Source organism: Peromyscus californicus, unplaced genomic scaffold, assembly GCF_007827085.1.
Source record: "Peromyscus californicus insignis strain IS unplaced genomic scaffold, ASM782708v3 Scaffold_6__1_contigs__length_162567912, whole genome shotgun sequence".
Classification (NCBI taxonomy): Eukaryota; Metazoa; Chordata; class Mammalia; order Rodentia; family Cricetidae; genus Peromyscus; species Peromyscus californicus.
The window spans coordinates 75,118,930-75,139,481 of record NW_026294584.1 but is presented as its reverse complement, the minus strand read 5'-3'; the positions used below and the strand labels follow the sequence as shown (position 1 = coordinate 75,139,481).

The 20,552-nt window shown below is 42.8% G+C and overlaps 1 protein-coding gene across 2 annotated transcripts in view; it reads left to right on the top strand.

Moving 5' to 3' along the window:
- Nucleotides 1–20,552, top strand: part of LOC128098852 (E3 ISG15--protein ligase Herc6-like) — a 60,833-nt gene that overhangs the window by 29,754 nt on the left and 10,527 nt on the right. For both annotated transcript variants that reach the window (XM_052720308.1, XM_052720307.1), the window contains exons 14-17: nucleotides 4,079–4,183; nucleotides 5,059–5,166; nucleotides 10,958–11,089; nucleotides 14,758–14,901. In XM_052720308.1, coding sequence (XP_052576268.1) covers nucleotides 4,079–4,183; nucleotides 5,059–5,166; nucleotides 10,958–11,089; nucleotides 14,758–14,901 — 489 coding nt within the window. The remainder of the gene's footprint in view (nucleotides 1–4,078; nucleotides 4,184–5,058; nucleotides 5,167–10,957; nucleotides 11,090–14,757; nucleotides 14,902–20,552) is intronic.

Here is a 20,552-nt window from a genome sequence, read left to right as displayed (position 1 = left end):
ATCATTGAGGTATCATGGGTGCAGCTTCCCTGTCATTTCTAGGAGACATAATTGTACAGCAGGCTTCCTGGTCCTCTATCTCTTGTAATCTTTCCATCCCCCTCTCTCACAGAGTTCTCTGAAACTCAGATACAGGCATTGTAGAGGTATCCATTGGGTCTGGACAACACAAGATCAGTTGTTCTCTGCACTTTGATCAGTTGTAGTTTCCTGTAAAGGTCGATATCTGCTACAAAGAGAAGCATTGTTGATAAGGGGTAAGAGCTACGGTTATAGGTGGATACAAGGATGGGTATTTGGAATGCTGTTGGGAACTGTACTGGTCTAGTAAAGTGGCAGTAGTAGGTTCTCCTCTAAGATCTGGACCTCACCAGCCCTCGGTAGTTGTCTGCGTTTCCAGTACCAGGCATGATTTCCCTCCTGTTGAATGGGCTTTACTTAAGTCCAATTGAGAGCTGCTGGTTACTGCCAAGATTTGAGTACCACCTATAGAGATACCTCGCCTTATTTGTCAGAGTTGTGAATCATAGGCATCACAGCTTAGTAGAACTATTGACTGCCTCCCTCCCTTGGCAGCTTTTGTAATATGTTCTGAGACTATAAAAACTAGACCCCCCCCCCTCCCCCGGGAGGAGGTTTTCAGGTCAGATCCATATCTAATGCTGTCAGTCCTGTGTCTGACGGGTATGGTGTTTTCAACCTCTGGGAAGTAGCCAAAGGCAGCAGAAATAGCCTAATTCTTTTGGGAGTCTCTTGAACTACCCTGACCAACAACTCTAAAGAATGTTTCTAATGTGTGGTACTGGAGTTCTTGTTAGATAGTCTAGGGGCCTTGTGGAGAGCATTGTCATCCCAAGTGGCATAAATTTGTGTGTGTGTGTGTGTGTGTGTGTGTGTGTGTGTGTGTGTGTGTGTTTATGTATTGTGTATTTGTGTGTATGTGTATATACATACATACACACATATATATAAAATCATGTAATTTTAATTTAATATAAAATAAAAGGATTCCTATCGCTTTTTAAAACATCCCTAATGTCATTTTCACCTGCTCTCTCACTTCCTTTCTGTAATGACCCCTCCACCCCGTCCCAAGTTAAAGTCTCCCTGGTTTTCCCATTTCCCCTTTCATATCAGTTGTGTCCTACTATTCTCTTTCAAGCATTCCTTCTCTCTCACTCTCTCGCTGTCTTAGTCAGGGTTTCTATTGCTGCAGTGAGACACCATGACCAAAAAGCAAGTTGGGGCGGAAAGACTTTATTTGGCTTCCACTTCCAGGTCATAGTCCATCATTGGAGGAGGTGAAAATAAGACCTCAGGCAGGGCTGGAACCTGGAGGCAGGAGCTGACGCAGAGGTCACGGAGGGGAGCTGCTCACGTGTCTTCATCTGGGCAGTACTTAGTTGAGAAGTGGGGAGCGGCGTAAAAACTCATCAAGCTATACGGTTACTTTCATTTGTTGAATATATAATGTAGTAAAAGTTAATGTTAAAAAAGCAGGCTGAAGGAAAGCCCGTACAGGGCTCTCTACCCGGGTGCCCAGAATCAGCCGTATTCAGAAGTCACTGGCCAGACTGGGTCATCTTCTTTCTGCTATGGGTGGTAGTCTCAATGTAACAGGATTTCTAGTCCAAGAAATGGACCCCAAGGCTACTTTTACCAGGAAGCAGTATATTATGTGACAGGCTTCTAGAAGATTATTATCCAAAGAGCTAGAGACCCAAATTTTGCAGGGTGGAGGCCTTTATAGATTTTTTTTTCTTCTTTGTCTTCCATACATGGGTACATATATTTTAATTGTGCGTTTTGAAATACTATGCAGTAATGGCTTGAATGAGAAGGGAGGGAACTGTGTAGCTCTGGCTGTCCTGGATCTCACTTTGCAGATCAGGCTGGCCTTAAACTCAGAGATGACCTGCTTCTGCCTCCCAAGTGCTGGGATTAAAGGCACGCTCTATCACCTCCCTGTGAAAGATACTGCTTCTTAAATCTAACCTTTCCCTTATAGATTAATTTTACTTCTTTATAAACTACATCTCTCCTTGGTGATTTTTAGTATTCCATTTGTAGAAAATCAGATGCTCACCTAATTACACCCAACTTGTTTATCTGTCCTCTACCACTCTCCTATCTGGGCAAAGTGGTTTATTCTGTAATTACAGTGGTTGGTAGTACAGCAAGGAGAACCAGAAGTTTAAGTTCATTCTCAGCTATCTATATATAGGTATAGATATTGTGTGTGTGTGTGTGTATGTGTACACACACACACACACGCACACACACACACACACACACATCTGGTATCAGTTTCAAAGTCAGTCTAAGCTACATGAGATTCTGCCACAAATAAAACAAAACCGAGAAACTGTCCTAGTCACTGTATTTTTATGACAAATATTGATATGTGGTAGAACAGGTCAGGGCTTTTATTCTTTAGGATTGTTGGATTTAATGTAATATTTAAATGTATATTGTTATTCTTCAAATTTTGCCTATTAGAATTTTTGTTTTGTTTCATTATTGCTTTTTAGTGGAAAAAGTTTTTCTACATTCCCCAGGCTGACTACCAACTCAGTCTCCAAAGTGTGAGGATTGTACCATCACACGTAGTCTGTTTGTTGGGCCATTGGCCATGTTTCTGACTTGGCATTGATTTGAATGTATAGAATAGAGAGAACAGATGAATTACAAAATTGAGGCTGCTCCTGTCCACCTCTCCATTCACTTAAATCTTCTTCAATTGCTTACATTATTACATATTTTATAGAGTTCTTTCATTCATTTTATAAACATATTTGTATCCTTTCAGCAACTGATGGATGTTTGTTTGGCTTGAGGTCAGAGCAGGTAACCCCTGAGGCTACATCCCTGGAGTTCTTACATCTATCCGCTCTTGGAAGATATAGTTTTAAGAGGTTCTTCTGTCACCATAGACCTCTTTTAGAGATTTGTGTCACCTTCTTTGAGGCCTGTCCCTAACGTTTCCTATTAGAAAAGGCTCCTCACCACTGTCCTACCATGACCTACACTACCTCCATCATTATTCTGACATGGAATGAAATCCCTCTCAAGATTATTTTTTTAATTTTAATTGAATTTATTAAGATTTTTGTAAAATGCCCACAAGTGCCTTATATGGATTGTATTTTGGGATACATACAATATTTCCCCAAGTATTATAAATATATACATGTGAAATTGAAAAAGGAAGAAAAACACACATATACAAATTGATATACAACAAGCATTTGTAGATATAAGTAAAGGAAAAAAATCAACTGTCCTGCAAATGTACAGAGGGATTAGCACTAGAAAAGACACCATGGATAAGCCAGAATTTTAGTGACTGATAGATACCATGTGAAAATTCTTGAGTGACAAAATTTGATTTTCCAGTGAAATATGCAGAGTGAAGGTTATTCCATCCAACTCAACTTGTCTGTCTAAAAACCCTTACTCCATCACTGAGAAATGCATATTTAGATATGCATATAAATGTAGGTATCACACTTTACATAATTTATTAATAGAAAATGAAATTCCAGTTCATGTGTGGTGGTATTGTGTTCCCCAAAATATTGTGCACCCTAATAAACTTACCTTGGGTCAGAGAACAGAACAGCCACTAGATAGAGGCTAGAAAATGGTGGCACTCACACCCTTAATCCTAGCATTCCAGAGGCAAAAATCCCTCTGAATCTCTGTGAGTTGAAGGCCACATTGGAAACAGCCAGTCATGGTGACACATGCCTTTAATCCCAGAAAGTGAGCCTTTAAGTCCAGGGAGTGATGGCAGAAAGCAGAAAGGTATATAAGGCGTGAAGACCAGAAACTAGAAGCTTTTAGCTGGTTAAGCATTCAGGCTTTCGAGAAGCAGTTCAGCTGAGATTCATTTGGATAAGGACTCAGAGGCTTCCAGTCTGAGGAAACAAGACCAACTGAGGAACTAGCGAGGTGAGGTAGCTGTCGCTTCTTCTGTTTCTCTGATCTTCCAGCATTCACCTCAATAACTGACCTCAGGTTTGATTTTATTAATTAGTACCTTTAAGATTCATGCTACAGTCATGTTCTCTTTAAGGCTAACCATCAACTTCCAGAAAGTACTTTCATCATAAATGAGCTTTCTGCCATCTTAGACATCATTATAAAACAACGCATACTGTTCTTCTTGTATCACAATCCGGTAAGTATGACATATTCCTTTGGAGAATGTTCATGATATAAAGCAAGACATGTTAACAGCTATGCTATATCCCTAGATTAGAAAATGTCCTTATTACCATACTAAACTGGCTAACTTGCATGGCCATTGAAAACTGAAACATTTTGCTCACAAAACAAATGTATGTTCTTATAAATGTGCCTCTAAGGGCTAGGTATGTAGCTCAGTTGATAGAGCGCCTGCTTAGCATGAATGGAGGCCTGAGTTCTTGATCCCCATTACTGCATAAACCAGGTATGGCAGTGCATGCCTGTAATCTCTACACTGCAGTGGAGAAATGAGGATCAGAAGCCAAGGTCAGGGTTGGAGAGATGGCTCACCAGTTAAGAGAACTGGATGCTCTTCCAGAGGACCTGGGTTCTGTTCCTAGCACCCATATGGTGGCTCACAACCGTCTGCAACTCCAGTTCAAGGGGATAGATGCCCTCTTCTGGCATCTTTGGACACTGCAGACACTGCCCACATCTGGAGGGCAGACGCATGTGCGACAATAAAACACCCGCACATGTAAAATAATAAAGTAATTTAAATTTTTAAAAATATTTTTTAAAAAAGAAGTGCAAGGTCATCCTCTGGTACATAGTCAGTTTGAGGTCAAACTGGGATACATGACATTTTGTCTCAAAAATGAAGAAGGAAAGACAGACAAACAGGCAGACAGACAGAGGGACAAAGGGAAAGGGGGGGTGCTTCTTGGTAATGGCATTCTTAAAAATAGATTCAAAAGATCCTAACAGTAAATAAAGTGATGAACTTAAGGAAAAGAATTAATGTTGTTTTTCTTTTCATTGTCAAAATTGTTGTTTGCTTACTTTTCTTTCTTTTTTTCTCCTTAGCCATTTTTAGAATGCCCCGATCCTACTGTTTTCAATGATTTTCTATTCAGCTTTGATTTGCCATCCAAAATTAAGTTAATGAATTATGAGTCCTCTGTAAAGCTGATGGTATGTATGTTTTTGTTGCCATGACAAAATATACTTTATAAACAGATATATGTAACTCGGAGTTTTGGAAGTTCAACAACATGTTGCAGGAATCCAGATGTGCCTGCCCTCACTTCTTCGATACCCTCTCTCTCCCCACCAGCATTAAAATACGAGGAGAAGCGTAAAAGGACTTTGCCATGTGCTGAAGGGGCCTCTTGTATTGGATGGCCTCACTTTATAACAACCTATTCTCACAAGGAATCACCTACTCTGTGAGGCTAATAGTAATCCCTTTCAAGGGTAGTGTCCCATAACCTAATTATTTTCCAGAAGTCCAATTTAGAATTTAATTATCACCACACTGGAGTCAAAGTTTCACATGATTCTTTGGAGACAGCCAAATGATATTCAAGTCAATATGGGTTAACATTTTTGTTATGAAAATTTCAAACATATATAAAATAAAAATAATGGTACCCATCACCAATATTATCAGATACAGACATTTTACCACATGTTGGTCTACCACTTTTATTAATTTTGCAGTTGTTACTAGTTTCTCTTCTGAAGTATTTTGAGAAAAATGCCAGCTCAAAATTCATTGCACATATGATCTTCTAATCTTCTAATTCTGCTTGCCTCGTTTTTGTGTGTGCTGACTTTATCACTTAAGGGGTCACCCCATGCTTCTTTCATTTTAGGTTTCTTACCAACTTTTACTTTTGCACAGATAGAAAAAGTATCGAAGTTTCATCTCTTATTTTTGTTAAGGTTTCAACATAGCAATATTTCTGATCTTACCATATCTAAGTCATTATCTAGAATTCTGAAAGTAATGTTGTTAATCCGAGCTATTACTTGATTACTCACAGAACAAAGTAGTGTAATGTTTAACCTTTTCTTTTTTTTTATTCCTTAAGTGCATTTTTTTATTTAATTTTTTTTTATTTTTATTTTGCAATACAATTCAGTTCTACATATCAGCCACAGATTCCCTTGTTCTCCCCCCTCCCCCCCCCCACCTTCCCCCCAGCCAACCCCCATTCCCACCTCCTTCAGGGCAAAGCCTTCCCCGTGGACTGAGATCAACCTGGTAGACTCAGTCCAGGTAGGTCCAGAGCCCTCCTCCCAGGCCGAGCCAAGCAATCCTGCATAGGCCTCAGGTTTCAAACAGCCAACTCATGCAATGAGCACAGGACCCGGTCCCACTGCCTGGATGCCTCCCAAACAGATCAGGCCAATCAACTGTCTCACCCACTCAGAGGGCCTGATCCAGTTGGTGACCCCTCAGCCATTGGTTCATAGTTCATGTGTTTCCATTCGTTTGGCTATTTGTCCCTGTGCTTTATCCAACCTTGGTCTCAACAATTCTCCCTCATATAAACCCTCCTTATTCTCGCTAATTGGACTCCCAGAGATCCACCCGGGGCCTAGCCATGGATCTCTGCATCCAGATCCCTCAGTAGTTGGATGGGGTTTCTAGCACGACAATTAGGGTTTAACCTTTTCTTTTTAATTATTAAATGTTGCCAGTATAAACTTTGTATTTATTTTACCAGTCTATGTTCCTATCAGCAATGTATAAAACCCCCTTTCAATCTTTCACCAGAGCAGAATGCTAATGACCTTCGTGACCTTTGACCAGTTAATCATGATTCAGTTTAATTTGTGTTTCTCGTTTTACATTCCAGTCCTTACTCTCTGTAGGTGACATCATTTCCCTACATGAACATTCCTAGTAAGCCATTCTTTCCCTCTCCTCACTTTATCTGATTTTAACTATGGCTGTGATCTTAGTGCCAGGCTTCAGATTCTTTAGTTCTTTGGAGCTTGGCTTATAAGCATCAACACATTTAATACTATTTTATTAATGCTTTGATAATTTTGTATAATGTATTTTGCTCATAGTAACTTCTCATCAAACTCCTCCCAGATCCATTCTCACCTCTCTTTCCACCCAACTTCGTGCTATTTCTCTCCACCGCCCTCTTTTTTAACCCTAGCCAATTTGTGTTACCCCAATACTCTTGGGTGTCGAGCCTACCAGCAGTCATACCTCCCCTGCTGCTATCACAGACCAGTATCTTTTCAGTTAGGGGTGGGGGTTTGTACTCACCCCCTCCCATGACTCCATGCTGGGATTTTGTCTGGGTTAAACTTACACAATTCTTGTGCATGCTGTCACAATCACTGTGAGTTCATATGTGCAACTAACTGCCCTACTGTGTTCTACCTCCCCTGGCTTTTTACAATCTTTCCACCCTCTCTTCTGTGAAAATCCCTGAAACTGTAGGGAAGGAGTATGATATAGACCCTATCCCTGAAGACAAGATGCTTCATCCTTGACTCATAGAACATGGAGAGATCCAGCAGGTACTGGTTTGGAAGCTTCACTCCTACTGGGTAGCTTTCATGGTGCTGGGAGGTGCTATGCACACTGCCACAGGAGAAAAATAATCATCAGTCTCACTCACCTGTGTGTCCTGACTGTCCTGGCGAGATATGCCCAGTGGTGCAATAGGGGCATGAGTGCTATGGAAATAACCAACCATTTTCTGGTTCAATTTAAAGTCCACTCTATGAGATTAAACCAATACCTGGCGCCATTATTGGGGCCAAGGAACCTGTGTCCAGGTAAGTTAGAGGCCCTAGGGGAGAACTTACTAATATTATTCTGCTAACTGGACATGGTATTAAAACAACTAGTAATGACTTATTGCTGTACCCATAGATTGTTAGTGAATTTCTCAAACTTCATCAAAGAAACTGCTTCTTAGATGCACAGCAATTAACACAGAGGCCCATCCATAACGCTCAACATGCAAAGAATAAGAGCTTGCAGAGTGCTCAGCCCTAAACAGGACATCTATATCCTATACCCAACATATATTTTTCTGATTTTGAGATGATGGCTGGTTTGCTCGCTGAACTTACTTTCCACTCTGACCATTTTGTTCCTTTCTCACAGTTATATTATTACCACACAGCATTTACATATTTTCTTGCTCACCATCAGCCTAAGTTTCTTGTTAGATATATAATGTTCTTTCCCTAGACGGTGTATTAAGAGTTTTTCAAACATTTTTTATTGCTAAGGCTTGTTTTCTAGGTCATTTCTCAGGAAAGGTTTATATTGATTTACGATATGTAGATTTTAATGATTCGTTGGAATCCAACATCACAAACATTATTGTCTTTATTATGAATTTAAATATCATTGGCCATCTCTATAAAACAAATAAGTCTAGGACACAGTGTCCACAAAATAAGCCATTTCAACACCAAAATATTTCCTTTTTATATTCTATTAATTACATACGACTTTTGCCAATGTACTGTGCCATAAATTCCAGGTTTTTACAATAAGCAATTAAGACACAAAGAACATCCTAGTAATGCCATTCTGAAAGTAAAGACTCTCCCTCTGCTGTCACTAGCTCCTGGTAATCACTGTACCATCAGTCTAACCAAGTCTTTTCTACATTCATCTCCCTGACAGTCTGGTAAAGGAAAAAGTGAAGCCTTCTTCCCAAACATAACCTCCCCTTAAAATCCCTTCAAACAATTCCTTCCATATGTAGTATTTTCTTCTACAGAATGTCTAGTCTATCATGTTAATGAGTAAATAAATGTACATGTTACACATCATGAAAGGCTAGGAGAGAGCATTTCTAGTAGCAAGTCTTATGGGCATACTTGGGAAGCAGACTTCATAGTTCTAGTCTCCAAAGGATATGATGTACAAAGTCAAAATGGTAAACTTCAAACTAATCTAATTACTTCAAACTACCTAACCAATTCAAATGCAGTGATGTAGAAAGGGGGGGACTCCAGTATGGAGAACAGGTGGAGATAATGTGGACAACAGGATAAGATGGAGATTCTCTGTAGTGGGTAGCCATTCCAGATATTGTCGAAATTATTAAGGCCACTCCACGTAGTTAAAAGGAAGATTTATTTAGTAGACAACTTACAAATGAAGGGATAGGTAGGTCATGGGGTCTGGGGAAGGTGTATTGCAGTCCAGCGGTGTTCTCTGGAGCTCTGCTTGGCCCACCTCCACCGTCTACGGTCCAGGAACAGAGAGAGAGCGCAGCCCATCCAGATCTCAGGTCTCCAGGCGCCTCCCTTGGCCCTGCCTTGTAGGTGTGACCGTTGCCGAAGCCTCAACGGGGGTTGGAACTTCCAGATCAAAGCTGGAATGGCTACCCACTACAATTCTCAATCTAGGTCTTCACGAGGCAAGGGAAATTACAGGTATTTCTGCCTGCTACAGTCAGTAGCCATTGTGTGTCACTCAGAGCCATGGACAATGTTTTCCAGAAGTCAAGTCAATGTTGCTGAAGCATCCCAGAACTACAGACTCCCGAACACAGGAGTCAATTAAGAACCCTGGGTCGGGGGAAGCTCAAGGAATAGCAGAACAATCTAGTAGAATCGTATAAATGTCTCAGTATGTGGTGGTGGCAGAGATCTCAAGTAGGGGTTCCCCAGCCCAGAGTCACATATACCCTTACCTAAGATGGTAGAAAGCTTATATGGGCAAACACACCTGGCCTAGAAACTTGTTATCCACCAATCAAACTGTCACCTCATGATTCCTAAATATTGCTTTATCATCCAGGTGATAGATCTGAAGGCTCAGAAGTGTGTTGAAGGTTAAATCAAGGGTACCCAAGTCCATTGTTAAATTTCCAATCCAAAGGAATTTAACAGAAGCAAGACCAAGGCCTACAGTCGTGAAGGAGTGTCGACAATTTAGGGGAGCTCAAGATACTCCCATTTAGAATAGCCAGGACAATGCTTAGTAACAGTGACTCCCTGAAGCACAGTTTTAGAGACTTCCAAAGTGGACGGTTATTATTTGCAGAGAGCACCCTCTCAGAGAATGTCTTCTCTTTGTCTTCTTCCTTGTCTCCTCCACAGCCCTTAGAGTCATTTCTGAGGTTTAGATGCTACCACTGGACTTCTGGAGGCTGGTGGTAAATTGTTCACTTAATATGTTTGATACCAGCATTGATCATGCTTACTACAGTAAAGGATTTTTGACAGTTTTAATAACTTAATTGTTCATGCCCAGTCACTAATTTTTGTACATGAACAATAGATGTCACAGTTTGTTTGATTGATCCTGTAATTGCATTATCTTACATTTTAAAGATTCAATAATACCTTTGTTAAATTACAAATATATAGAGCATTGGCAGCAAGAGACAAAAGGTATTTGATTGGAAATACTAAATATAAATCAATCCTGGTGTTTGTGCCTATAATTCCAACACTCAGGAGGTTGACAGAGGGGTATTATGAGTTCAAGAAGTTTGGCTGCCTGGTGAGACCTTTTGCAAGAGCAAAACCAAAGGAGCAAACACAAAAGAAGTACTTAAAAAACCCTAGGATTAGTTTTTATAAAATGGTGGGGAATTGGGTAGCCCGGGCTGGCCTTGAGTTTGAACCTGGTAAATAGTAACCAAGATGATCTTTAATTTCTTACTAAAACATGTTTACATTTATGTGCCATTTGTTTGTGTGTGTGCTGCCATCTACAAACGGAGTTCAGAGGACAACTTGCTTGAGTCAGTTCTCTCCTTCCAGTGTGGAGGTTCCAGAGAGGGGATTGAGGTTAGGAGGTTTGGCAGCAAGCTCCTTTGCCTTCTAAGCTATCTCGCCAGCCCCAGATCTTGAATTTTTTTGATCCTCCAGCTTCCCCCCGCAGGGACTGTAGGCCTGTTCCAGCATTCACACTTTTATCCCTGAGAGTCTTAAAGGTCCAAAGGAGAACCAACTGAAAACTGTCTTTTTCTAAAAGTGTGAAGCCAGGGAATCTGAAAGCATGAGACCACCATTCCTAATACTGAGAGTCAAACGAAGTCACCTGGTTGAAGACACCATGCGTCAGTTAGGACAAGCTGAATCCTTTGACCTTAGGAAACCACTAACGGTAAAGAAAAATGTCTTACTGGGCTTTTTTTTTTTTAATTGTGGGAGGGGACATAAGAAACTGCATTAACAACCATGGTGATGAAGGTATTAAGGTTTCCAGAAGTTCTCCCTTTCTCTTAAGGGAATAGAACATTTAATTACATGTTAAGTTGCAAGTTAACTCATTATTGATGGTTATAATGAGTCATCCCAGTACTTAATGAAATAAAAATAACTATTTATTTTATAAATCATCTAGTCCAGCTGAACTTCTGGGTATTTTATTTTATGAATGTGCATTTTTATGTATGATGCTAGGAATAAAACCATCATTTCCACACACGCTAAGTAAGTGCTTTACCACTGAGCTATATCCCCAGTCATATGGATTTTTGTTGGAGTTCGTTTATGTATCTGAAAGTTAAATAGGGATTGGCTGCACTGTGCTAATACTAGCTGAGGACATTGAGTTATACTTTGTATGTCCTTCCTCCTCTTGGGACCAGCAAACATGTTCTTCTCATAGCAGTGCTGGAGATGCAAGCTAGCAATCATTAAATATTGTTTGAGCCAAAGAAGACTCATGAATGAACCCAAGCCGAAGGCTGGGAAAATTGCAAAATCCCATGCAAAAGAATTCAATCAAGAAATAGTGAAGAACTAGGACTGTTCGCGCACTCAATAGGTAGCGAGTGTAATAGGCAATTTCTCCCACGTTGCTGGTCTTGACTTTCTACAGTGTAGGTTTCAGTTCCAGCCACTCTTTATTTACTCTCTATTTAATCCTGTGTGGATGTCTGTAGAGTATTTACTGAGTGGCACTTCAGGACATTTATCATATTGCATACTTAACAGAACATTGACTAATGCTGTGGGTAAGAGGGCAGCCTGGTGTCCCAGGGGCACTTGATACCAGCTGAGAGGGTAAGTAGTGAGTTCCCACAGAAAACAGATCCTGGAGGATAGCACTCAGACCAGACAGGGTGACTTCTCAGCATGTGATTCAAATCAAAAACAAAGAATTTTATTTTAGAAACCAGACTCCCTTTGTATCTAGTTTTCTTATACGTTGTGAGGATATCGATAGAACATTCTTTCCTCTATAGGAAATGACTGTCCTTAAAAAGATGTTAACAGCCGGGTGGTGGTGGCGCACGCCTTTAATCCCAGCACTCGGGAGGCAGAGCCAGGCGGATCTCTGTGAGTTCGAGGCCAGCCTGGTCTCCAAAGCGAGTTCCAGGAAAGGCGCAAAGCTACACAGAGAAACCCTGTCTCGAAAAACCAAAAAAAAAAAAAAAAAAGATGTTAACTTCAAGACAGATATAAAATAGACCAAGCATGACAAGACTGTCCTTCCTAATCCTTGCCCTCACTGTAAGTCCTAACCAGGCCAAAGAGTTTGGTCAAAGATCAGCAGGAAAGCTCTCTAAGACAGAGTAAGCAAAAATGGAAGGAACGAAGCTTAAGGCTGCTCATATTCAAAATACAAGGCCTGGGAATGGTAGAGTGCTTGCCTAGCATTCTGGGGGTCCCAATTCAATCCCCAGCACCAGAAATCAGATATACAAATAAACGAAAGAAATGAAATTAGCCAGAAAAGGAAGTAGAGAAGGAATTGTCAGAGCAGGCAGGGTAAAATGAAGTCAGTACTGTACCATGAAATCCAGAGGCAGGGAGAACTGTTAAAAAGAGGAGCTGGTTCATCTGTTTCCCCTGAGTGCGATGGCAACTAGCTTAGGCAAAAGTCCTCAGCCCACACTCACCAGAAGGGCTGCTTACAGGAAGTAGAGGCTGGAGAACCCAAAAAGCAGTTCTTCAGAGACAAGGTTGCACAGTCTGAAAGAGAATATGAATCAGCGGGCTCCTGGCCTTCACTGCTTGGCAGCAAACTGAGGGAAAACAGGGTGTGAGGAGGTGTAGCTAGAGTTTTCCTGCCTGGCCCACAGTCAGGACAAATCTCTCTCACCCGCCAGTCCCACAGCCGCTCAGACCCGATCAAGTAAACACAGAGACTTATATTGGTTACAAACTGTATGGCCGTGGCAGGCTTCTTGTTAACTGTTCTTACAGCTTAAATTAATCCATTTCTATTAATCTATACCTTGCCACGTGGCTTGTGGCTTACCGGTACTTTACATCTTCCTTGTCCTGATGGCGGCTGGCAGTGTCTCCCTCTCTCAGCTTTTCCACTTCCCAGCCCTATTCTCCTACTTGTCCCGCCTACACTTCCTGCCTGGCCACGGGCCAATCAGTGATTTATTCATTGACCAATCAGCAACACATTTGACATACAGACCATCCCACAGCACCTCCCCTTTTCTTTTCTTAAAAAGGAAGGTTTTAACCTTTACACATCTCCAAAGTCAGCTTGGTATATTTGGGAATTTGGGCGTAGCTTCTCTTACTATTTCCTGCTGGAGGGGGGCGCTGTATCTTCTGGGGAAACAAAGAAAATTTTAGGATCATGGAGTAGTCCGTGAGGCTGTATCATCTGAGCCAGTTGCCTTGAAATGGTTCTGGATGTTGGATCATCTGGGCCTTGGTGTCACCTTTCAGGTGGTCTTGGCTGGTCAAACCTGATGTATCTTACTCTGGAACAAATCCATAGCCTCTTGTTTTTTGTGGAAACAAAAGAGACTCTTTTTCAAAGCAACATATCCTTACATCTAAATTTTGAAGTCAAAGTATCTTTAAAATATACGTACTGGTTTAACTCAGCTTCCTTTACAATCAAACATCTCTCTGTAGTTAAGAATCCCAAAGACAACACAATCCAGACTCTCTGTGTAATAGTCATCTCTACGTGGCTTATTTTTTTATAATAGCTTGAGCCTATTGCTTTGAACTGCAGCCTTCTAAGCCTGAAACGGCGCTGGCGCTGCTGGCTCCTCCCACTTCAGTTTCCCAACTTGGCGTGGTACTTTACCACCAGCTCTGGGAGCTATCGTGGGTCTATGATTTTATCCAAGCAGCGTGTAGCCCAGAAACCTCTTTTTTTGTTTTGTACTAGCAAAGGCTAAATCTACAATGTAGCTTAATGTGCCATTTGCAGAGGCCTCATTTCCGCCATACTGCAGGTCGAGTGCACTGCAGGTCGAGTGCGCACGCCAGCAACCCGCCAGTAGCTCAAACCGGCAGCTGCCGCTCATTTGAGAGAGAAAATTAGGAAGCTGTTTTTAGCTCCGTTTTAGAATCTTTTTTGTTAGTTTTTAGGTGGAAACTCTTGTCCCCACGTTGGGCGCCAGATATTGGTGAAATTATTAAGGCCACTCCACGTAGTTAAAAGGAGATTTATTTAATGGCGTAACTTACAAATTAAGGAATAGGTAGGTCGCGGAGTCTGGGGAAGGTGTATCACAGTCCAGCGGTGTCTCTGGAGCTCTGCTCAGTCCACCTCTCCAGTCCAGGGTCCCGCAACAGAGAGAGCGCCCGCCGATCCAGATCTCGGGTCTCCCGGCGCCTCCCTTGGCCCCGCCTTGTAGGCGTGACAGTTGCCGAAGTCTCAATGGGGGTTGGAACTTCCAGATCCATGCTGGAATGGCTACCCACTACAAGGAGGTAAAGCAGTGTGTGTGTGTGGCAGTTCTAGAGAATTCGAGAATGGTCAGGACAAGCCTAGGACTTTTCCACAAAGGGCAAAGAGCTGTATTTTAAATAAGAGTCTTGAAAGAAATTTTCTTTCTGTAGGTCGAATTTATTCAAGAAATTCGTGCTGAGAGTGGAGGGGTGAGTTCAGAGTTCTTCCACTGCATATTTGAAGAGATGACAGACCCCAAGTATGGAATGTTCATGTATCCTGAAAAGAGTTCCAACATGTGGTTTCCAGCCAATGTAAGTTATGTCTTACATTATGTCTGGGCAACCAACCCCGTAGTACCACGTGGACAATGCTGATAGGGTCAGACATACGCAAGCAAGCCAGATTCCAAGCCCAAGACAAATAAGGAGTTGTTTATCCCAGAGAACACCTGCCATCGGGAAGGCGGAAGCTGGATGCTGGCGCCATCTTTGAGGCGTGGCCGTGCACGGCTCTCTACAGTTCCCCCTTTATTGTTTTAAGCAGCAGGCAAGAGCAGAGGTCTAATCTCTGCCAAAATACAACTTGGACATTGTACTGGTGTTAGTCCAGGTGTCATCCACCCAGAGAACACTTGACCCGTCCAATACCCTTTTTTGCAGAGGTGGGAATTAGGGTATCAACCCACATGCAATTAGACTTGCTCTTCTTGGGTTTTGCAATACAGCTAGACCCAAGTGCAGTGCACTAGCCTTGCATCCTGCGCGATCAAGCTTTTAATGTGGCCAGCCAGGCCTGGGGAGACTGTCCAGCCTCTATGGCTGTAAAGGCTTGGATAATCATGGCTGCATTGCGCTGCTGAGAAACCCTTAAATGAACAATGCACCACAGGCACATCAGGGAGACAAGTACCAGTAGGCCTGCCAGGGCACCTAATCCCGCCCGCTCCTTTAAAAAGGTGATAGAATTTCGCAGCCAAGACATCATTTCTGCAGCAGAGGCCAGGTGCACACGGGTGGAGTTGACCGCAATGATCTCATTGCACAGGATCTGGGTCAGGTTATCAAACTCCACCGACCAGGTTCCGCTCGTGAGTCGATCCTCAGCTGCTCCCACTGGCACGATTGTCAGAATCAGGGCTATCAGGATCAGGCACATCAGCTTCTGGGGTGTCATCACGTCTCTCCGTCTGAGGGGCCCGTCGCACCAATCGTTCAGGTACCCAGATAGGGTCTAGCCGGTCCTGTGGGAAAACACAAACAGAACCTCGTGCCCATGTCAGCATGGGATCGGGGCCATGCCGGCTACCCGTGAGGATATCTTTCCACTTCACCATGCCCTTCATAGGGCTGTGTGGATTATGATGCCTATCTGCTGATGAACTTCCCGAGGCATCCAAATTCAAAAAATTTAAGGTGAATAATGCCAGAGAGAGTCTTTCTCTTGGGGTTCGGTCATGGCCTATCCCCCCTTTTTGTTTTTGAAGAATTTCTTTAAGGGACCAATGCGCATGCTCCACAATGCCTTGGCCTTGAGGATTATAAGGGAGACCGTGCGTTAACTGCACATCCATGCGCTGACAGAAGGAATTAAATTTCTGTCCTGTGTACGACCGCCCATTATCAGTCTTTAATTGCTGAGGTTTTCCCCATGCTGCCCAGGCTTCCAGACAGTGGGAAATGACATTCAATGCTTTCTCCCCAGTCATAGGTGAGGCATGTATAATCCCTGAACAAGTATCCACAGAGACATGCGTGTATTTGAGGCGCCCAAAGTCAGGGATATGTGTAACATCCATTTGCCAAACTTTTAAGGGACGTAAACCACGGGGGTTAATTCCCAAACTAGGGGGATGATGAAAAATAATACATTGAGGACAATCCATGACTACTTGGCACGCATCCGCATGGGAAAGGGAAAATTTAGCCTGCAACGTGCGTGCATTCACATGGAATTCTTTATGAAAATCAGAGGCTTGCTGTATAGCTGAAGCCATAAACATCCACACTTGTCGGGTACACTGATCTACTATGTCATTGCCTTTAGCTAAAGGACCAGGCAATCTTGTATGAGCACGTATGTGCTGAATGAAGAATGGATGTTTACGTAGCCAAATCAAACTTTGTAATTGCTGAAATAAGGAGCTCACAGAACTAAAGGGTTTAATCACTCCTGCACATTCAAGATATTTCAAAGCATTAACAACATAGCAGGAATCTGATACCAAATTAAAAGGAAAAGGGCAAGCTCTAAAAACTTGTAAAACAATTTCCAGCTCCACCTGTTGCGGTGTTCCTGGGGAAAATTGATGTATGACCGGTGTCCCATTGTCCACCATATATGCTCCAGCACCAGTTTTAGAACCATCTGTAAAAATAATGCTTGCTCCCACAATGGGTTGAGCGGCAGTCACTTTGGGAAACACCACCGGATGTTCCTTGTAAAAGGTTAGCAAGGGATGTTTAGGGAAATGACAATCAATGGGCCCTGAAAATGAACAACTTAATATGGCCCGTGCATCTATTGTGGCAGTTAATATTCTAATTTGATTGCTATCATATGACGTAATGAGTTCTTTGGGTGACACTTCAAAATGTTGCACACATAATAAGATTCCTTGTTGGGCAAGCTCTGCCACAGCAGTGGGATAATGCTGTATAGTTTGTGCAGGTGACAACTTTGGGTGAATCCACAACAGAGGTCCATCTTGCCATAAAATCCCTGTAGGCTGTAAAAGGGTAGGCAATATGCATAAGCTAATCTTGTCTGGACTCTGTACTCTCCTAAGGAACGCCTTTTGTAGTCTATCTTCTACCTTCTGCAATGCATCCCTAGCCTCTTGAGTTAATACTCTTGGTGAATCCAAGGCCGGATCTCCATTTAAGATATCAAAAAGAGGCTTCAAATCATAGTTGGACATATGCAAACTCCCTCAGACCCAATTTATGTCTCCCAATAACTTTTGGAAATCATTAAGAGTACGAAGATGATCCTTCCTCAGCTCTACCTTTTGTGGGACAACCTGATTAAAGGTTATATTAGAGCCTAAATAATGAGCGATCCCATTCTTCTGAACCTTTTCTGGGGCAATGCAAAGACCTTTCTTTCTTAATGCTTCATCCAAGCAGGAATAAGCTTCCTCTAATATTCCTTCATCTTTTGCGGCAAGGAGGATATCATCCATGTAATGGACACATCTTACTATGGGAAAACGCTGCCGCATGGGCGCCAGAGCTGCAGCCACATAGATAAGCGGTAGCCCTCGCTGCACTGGACCCATGACCTACATCTGATTATTAATAGCCCTAAGGTCATGTAACAATCGCCACTTTCCAGATTTTTTTTTTAATGACAAATATAGGTGTATTCGAAGGGGACACAGAGGGTCGTATATGTCCAGCCTCAAGCTGTTCTTTTACTAGCTCTTCTGCCTCTGATAACTTTTCAGAGGAAAGTGGCCACTGAGGTACCCATACCGGGTCCTCTGTTTTCCAGGAAATGAGAATTCCTTCCTCAGTGGCCCCTATGAAAAACCCAATCCCTGCCTAGGTGGTCTACTCTGCGCCTGAACTGGATCTTTTCTGCCTTGGAGAAACTTCCCCAAACCAAACCTAGGATGACATCCCATCTTCATCATAATTTCCTGAGACTCCTTAGAATATTCGTTACTCAATTTGAATCCCATAGATTGCATAAGATCCCTTCCCCAAAGAGACACTGGAAGCTCGAGGATGTAGGGTTGCATAACACCCGAATGGCCCCCTTCATCCTGCCACTGTAATTGTCCTGCACTAATATCTGGTGAATTGGTATATCCTAGCCCTTGTAGAGTTTGAGAGGAGACTTGCACTGGCTACCCATGGGGCCAGTCTTTACGGGCAATGATGCTCCGATCTGCACCAGTGTCCAGGAGTCCCGTTATCTTGGTACCATTAATAGTTAATTGCAAGGTGGGTCTTTGATCTAAATCAAGGGACAGAAAAGTTAAATCTGTCCCTGTGGATCCGAAGCCTTTATTTCCTCTGTTTCGATCAGCGGCTGGATAGGACTCATGTAAACTGGGTAATAAAACTAGTTGTGAAATCCTATCACCTGGTGAAATGGCAGTAATTCCTTTTGGAGACTCAACCATAATTTTCACGACCCCAGTATAATCAGGATCAATCACTCCTGGGTGTACTTTAAGACCTCTTATGGTGGTGGAGGATCTTCCTATCAATAAACCCACCGTGTCCGGCTTCAAAGGGCCTTTAAAATCAGACTCCACTAATTGTACTCCCATCTGCGGAGTCAGTATGAGTCTGGTGGTAGCACGGAGGTCCAACCCTGCTAAGCCTGTAGTGGCTCTCTGCGGTTCCTCGGATGACGGAGGGTTGGCCACTGCTCCGGGTTCCCGCCTTGCTCCTGATTCTCCACTGCCCCATATATTTGCGGGCCCTGAGGCCGAGGGCCCCGCTGTCCGTTTTTTGAAAGATTGCCCATTGTTATAGGCTGACCATTTATGTCCTTGACTGACCTACACTCATTTGCCCAATGCTTCCCCTTTTTACACCTAGGACAAAGTCCAGGCTATGTAGGGCGTTGGCTCCTCCCTATTCTTTGGTTACCTCCTCCTTGAGGGCAGCTACATTTGAGACGGCCCATTTTTCCACACCGAAAACATGCCCCAGTGTTCCCTCCTTTCTTGTTACTAAGTTGTATAACTGCAGCCGCAAGGCCTGCGTTAGTTAGAGGTCCCCCTAATTCTCTGCACACTTTCATCCATGCTTCTAGACCTTTGTTCTTATAAGGGGTGATCGCAGCCTTGCATTCTTTGATACACTGTTCATAAACTAGCTGCTTTATAAGCGGCATCGCGGCATCTGGGTCCCCAAAGATTCTGCCTGCAGCCTCGACCATGCGGGCCACAAAATCTGAAAAAGTTTCCATAGGTCCCTGAAGGATCTTAGTAAGGTTGCTGCTCACTTTCCCTTCATTAGGTAGGGACTTCCATGCCCTTGTTGCTAGTTGATTTATCTGGTCATAAACCTGCTGTGGATATCCATTTTGTTGATTGGCAAATCGGCCTTGTCCCAGCAGCATGTCTACATCCCAAACTGCTTGACCTCCACCTGCAGCCCTGTTAATCGCAGCTTGTTCACTGGCAAATTCTATCAAAAATGCCTTCCAGTCTAAATACTGCCCTGCGCTGAGACATGCTCGAGCAAGATTCATCCAATCGGATGGAGTCATGCAAAATCTGTGCAGAGCCTCCACTTGAGCAACAGTATATGAGGCTGTGATGCCATAAGTCTGGACAGATTCCACTAGAGACTTGATGACGTTAAAATCCAAAGGTTCATGGTATCTCTGTTGAGTCTGGGCATTGAGAAACACTGGGCAAGCTAGCTGCATTTCAGTTCTAATCTGTCTCCAAACCTCCGGGTTAAAAGAATTCCCCATAGAGACAACTCTAGACATGGAGGCAGATTCCAGATACGGTGGAGGAGTTGAGGGAGCGGCTCCACACTCAGACTCACATCCTTTAATTCTTTCTCTTTCTCCTTTATTTCTACCCCTTTTCTTTCTTATTCTCACGCTCTGCAAGGTTTCACATAATGACTCTATGTCATCAGAATCAGGGGAAGAGATAGGGGACTCGGAATGCTCTAGGTCCGAAAGGTCAGGATATAACTTTGTTTTTTCTTTCCCCTTTTTTGTTTTACTTCTGGTAGACGCTGCTTTAGCAGACATGGCCTTTTCTGATCTTTCCTCCTGCAACATTTCTAAGGCTGCCTGCTCATTCTCTACCGCATCGCTGCAGTGCTGGTCTTCGAGACACCCTCTCACTAATTTCCAAACTGGTCTAACCCCATGTTTAAGCATCCCTTGTTCTGCAGCGAAGTCTAGATCACGGCCCAACTTTTCCCAGGAAGCTACCATGAGGCTTCCAGAAACTGCACACCAGGGTGCCACGATATCATAT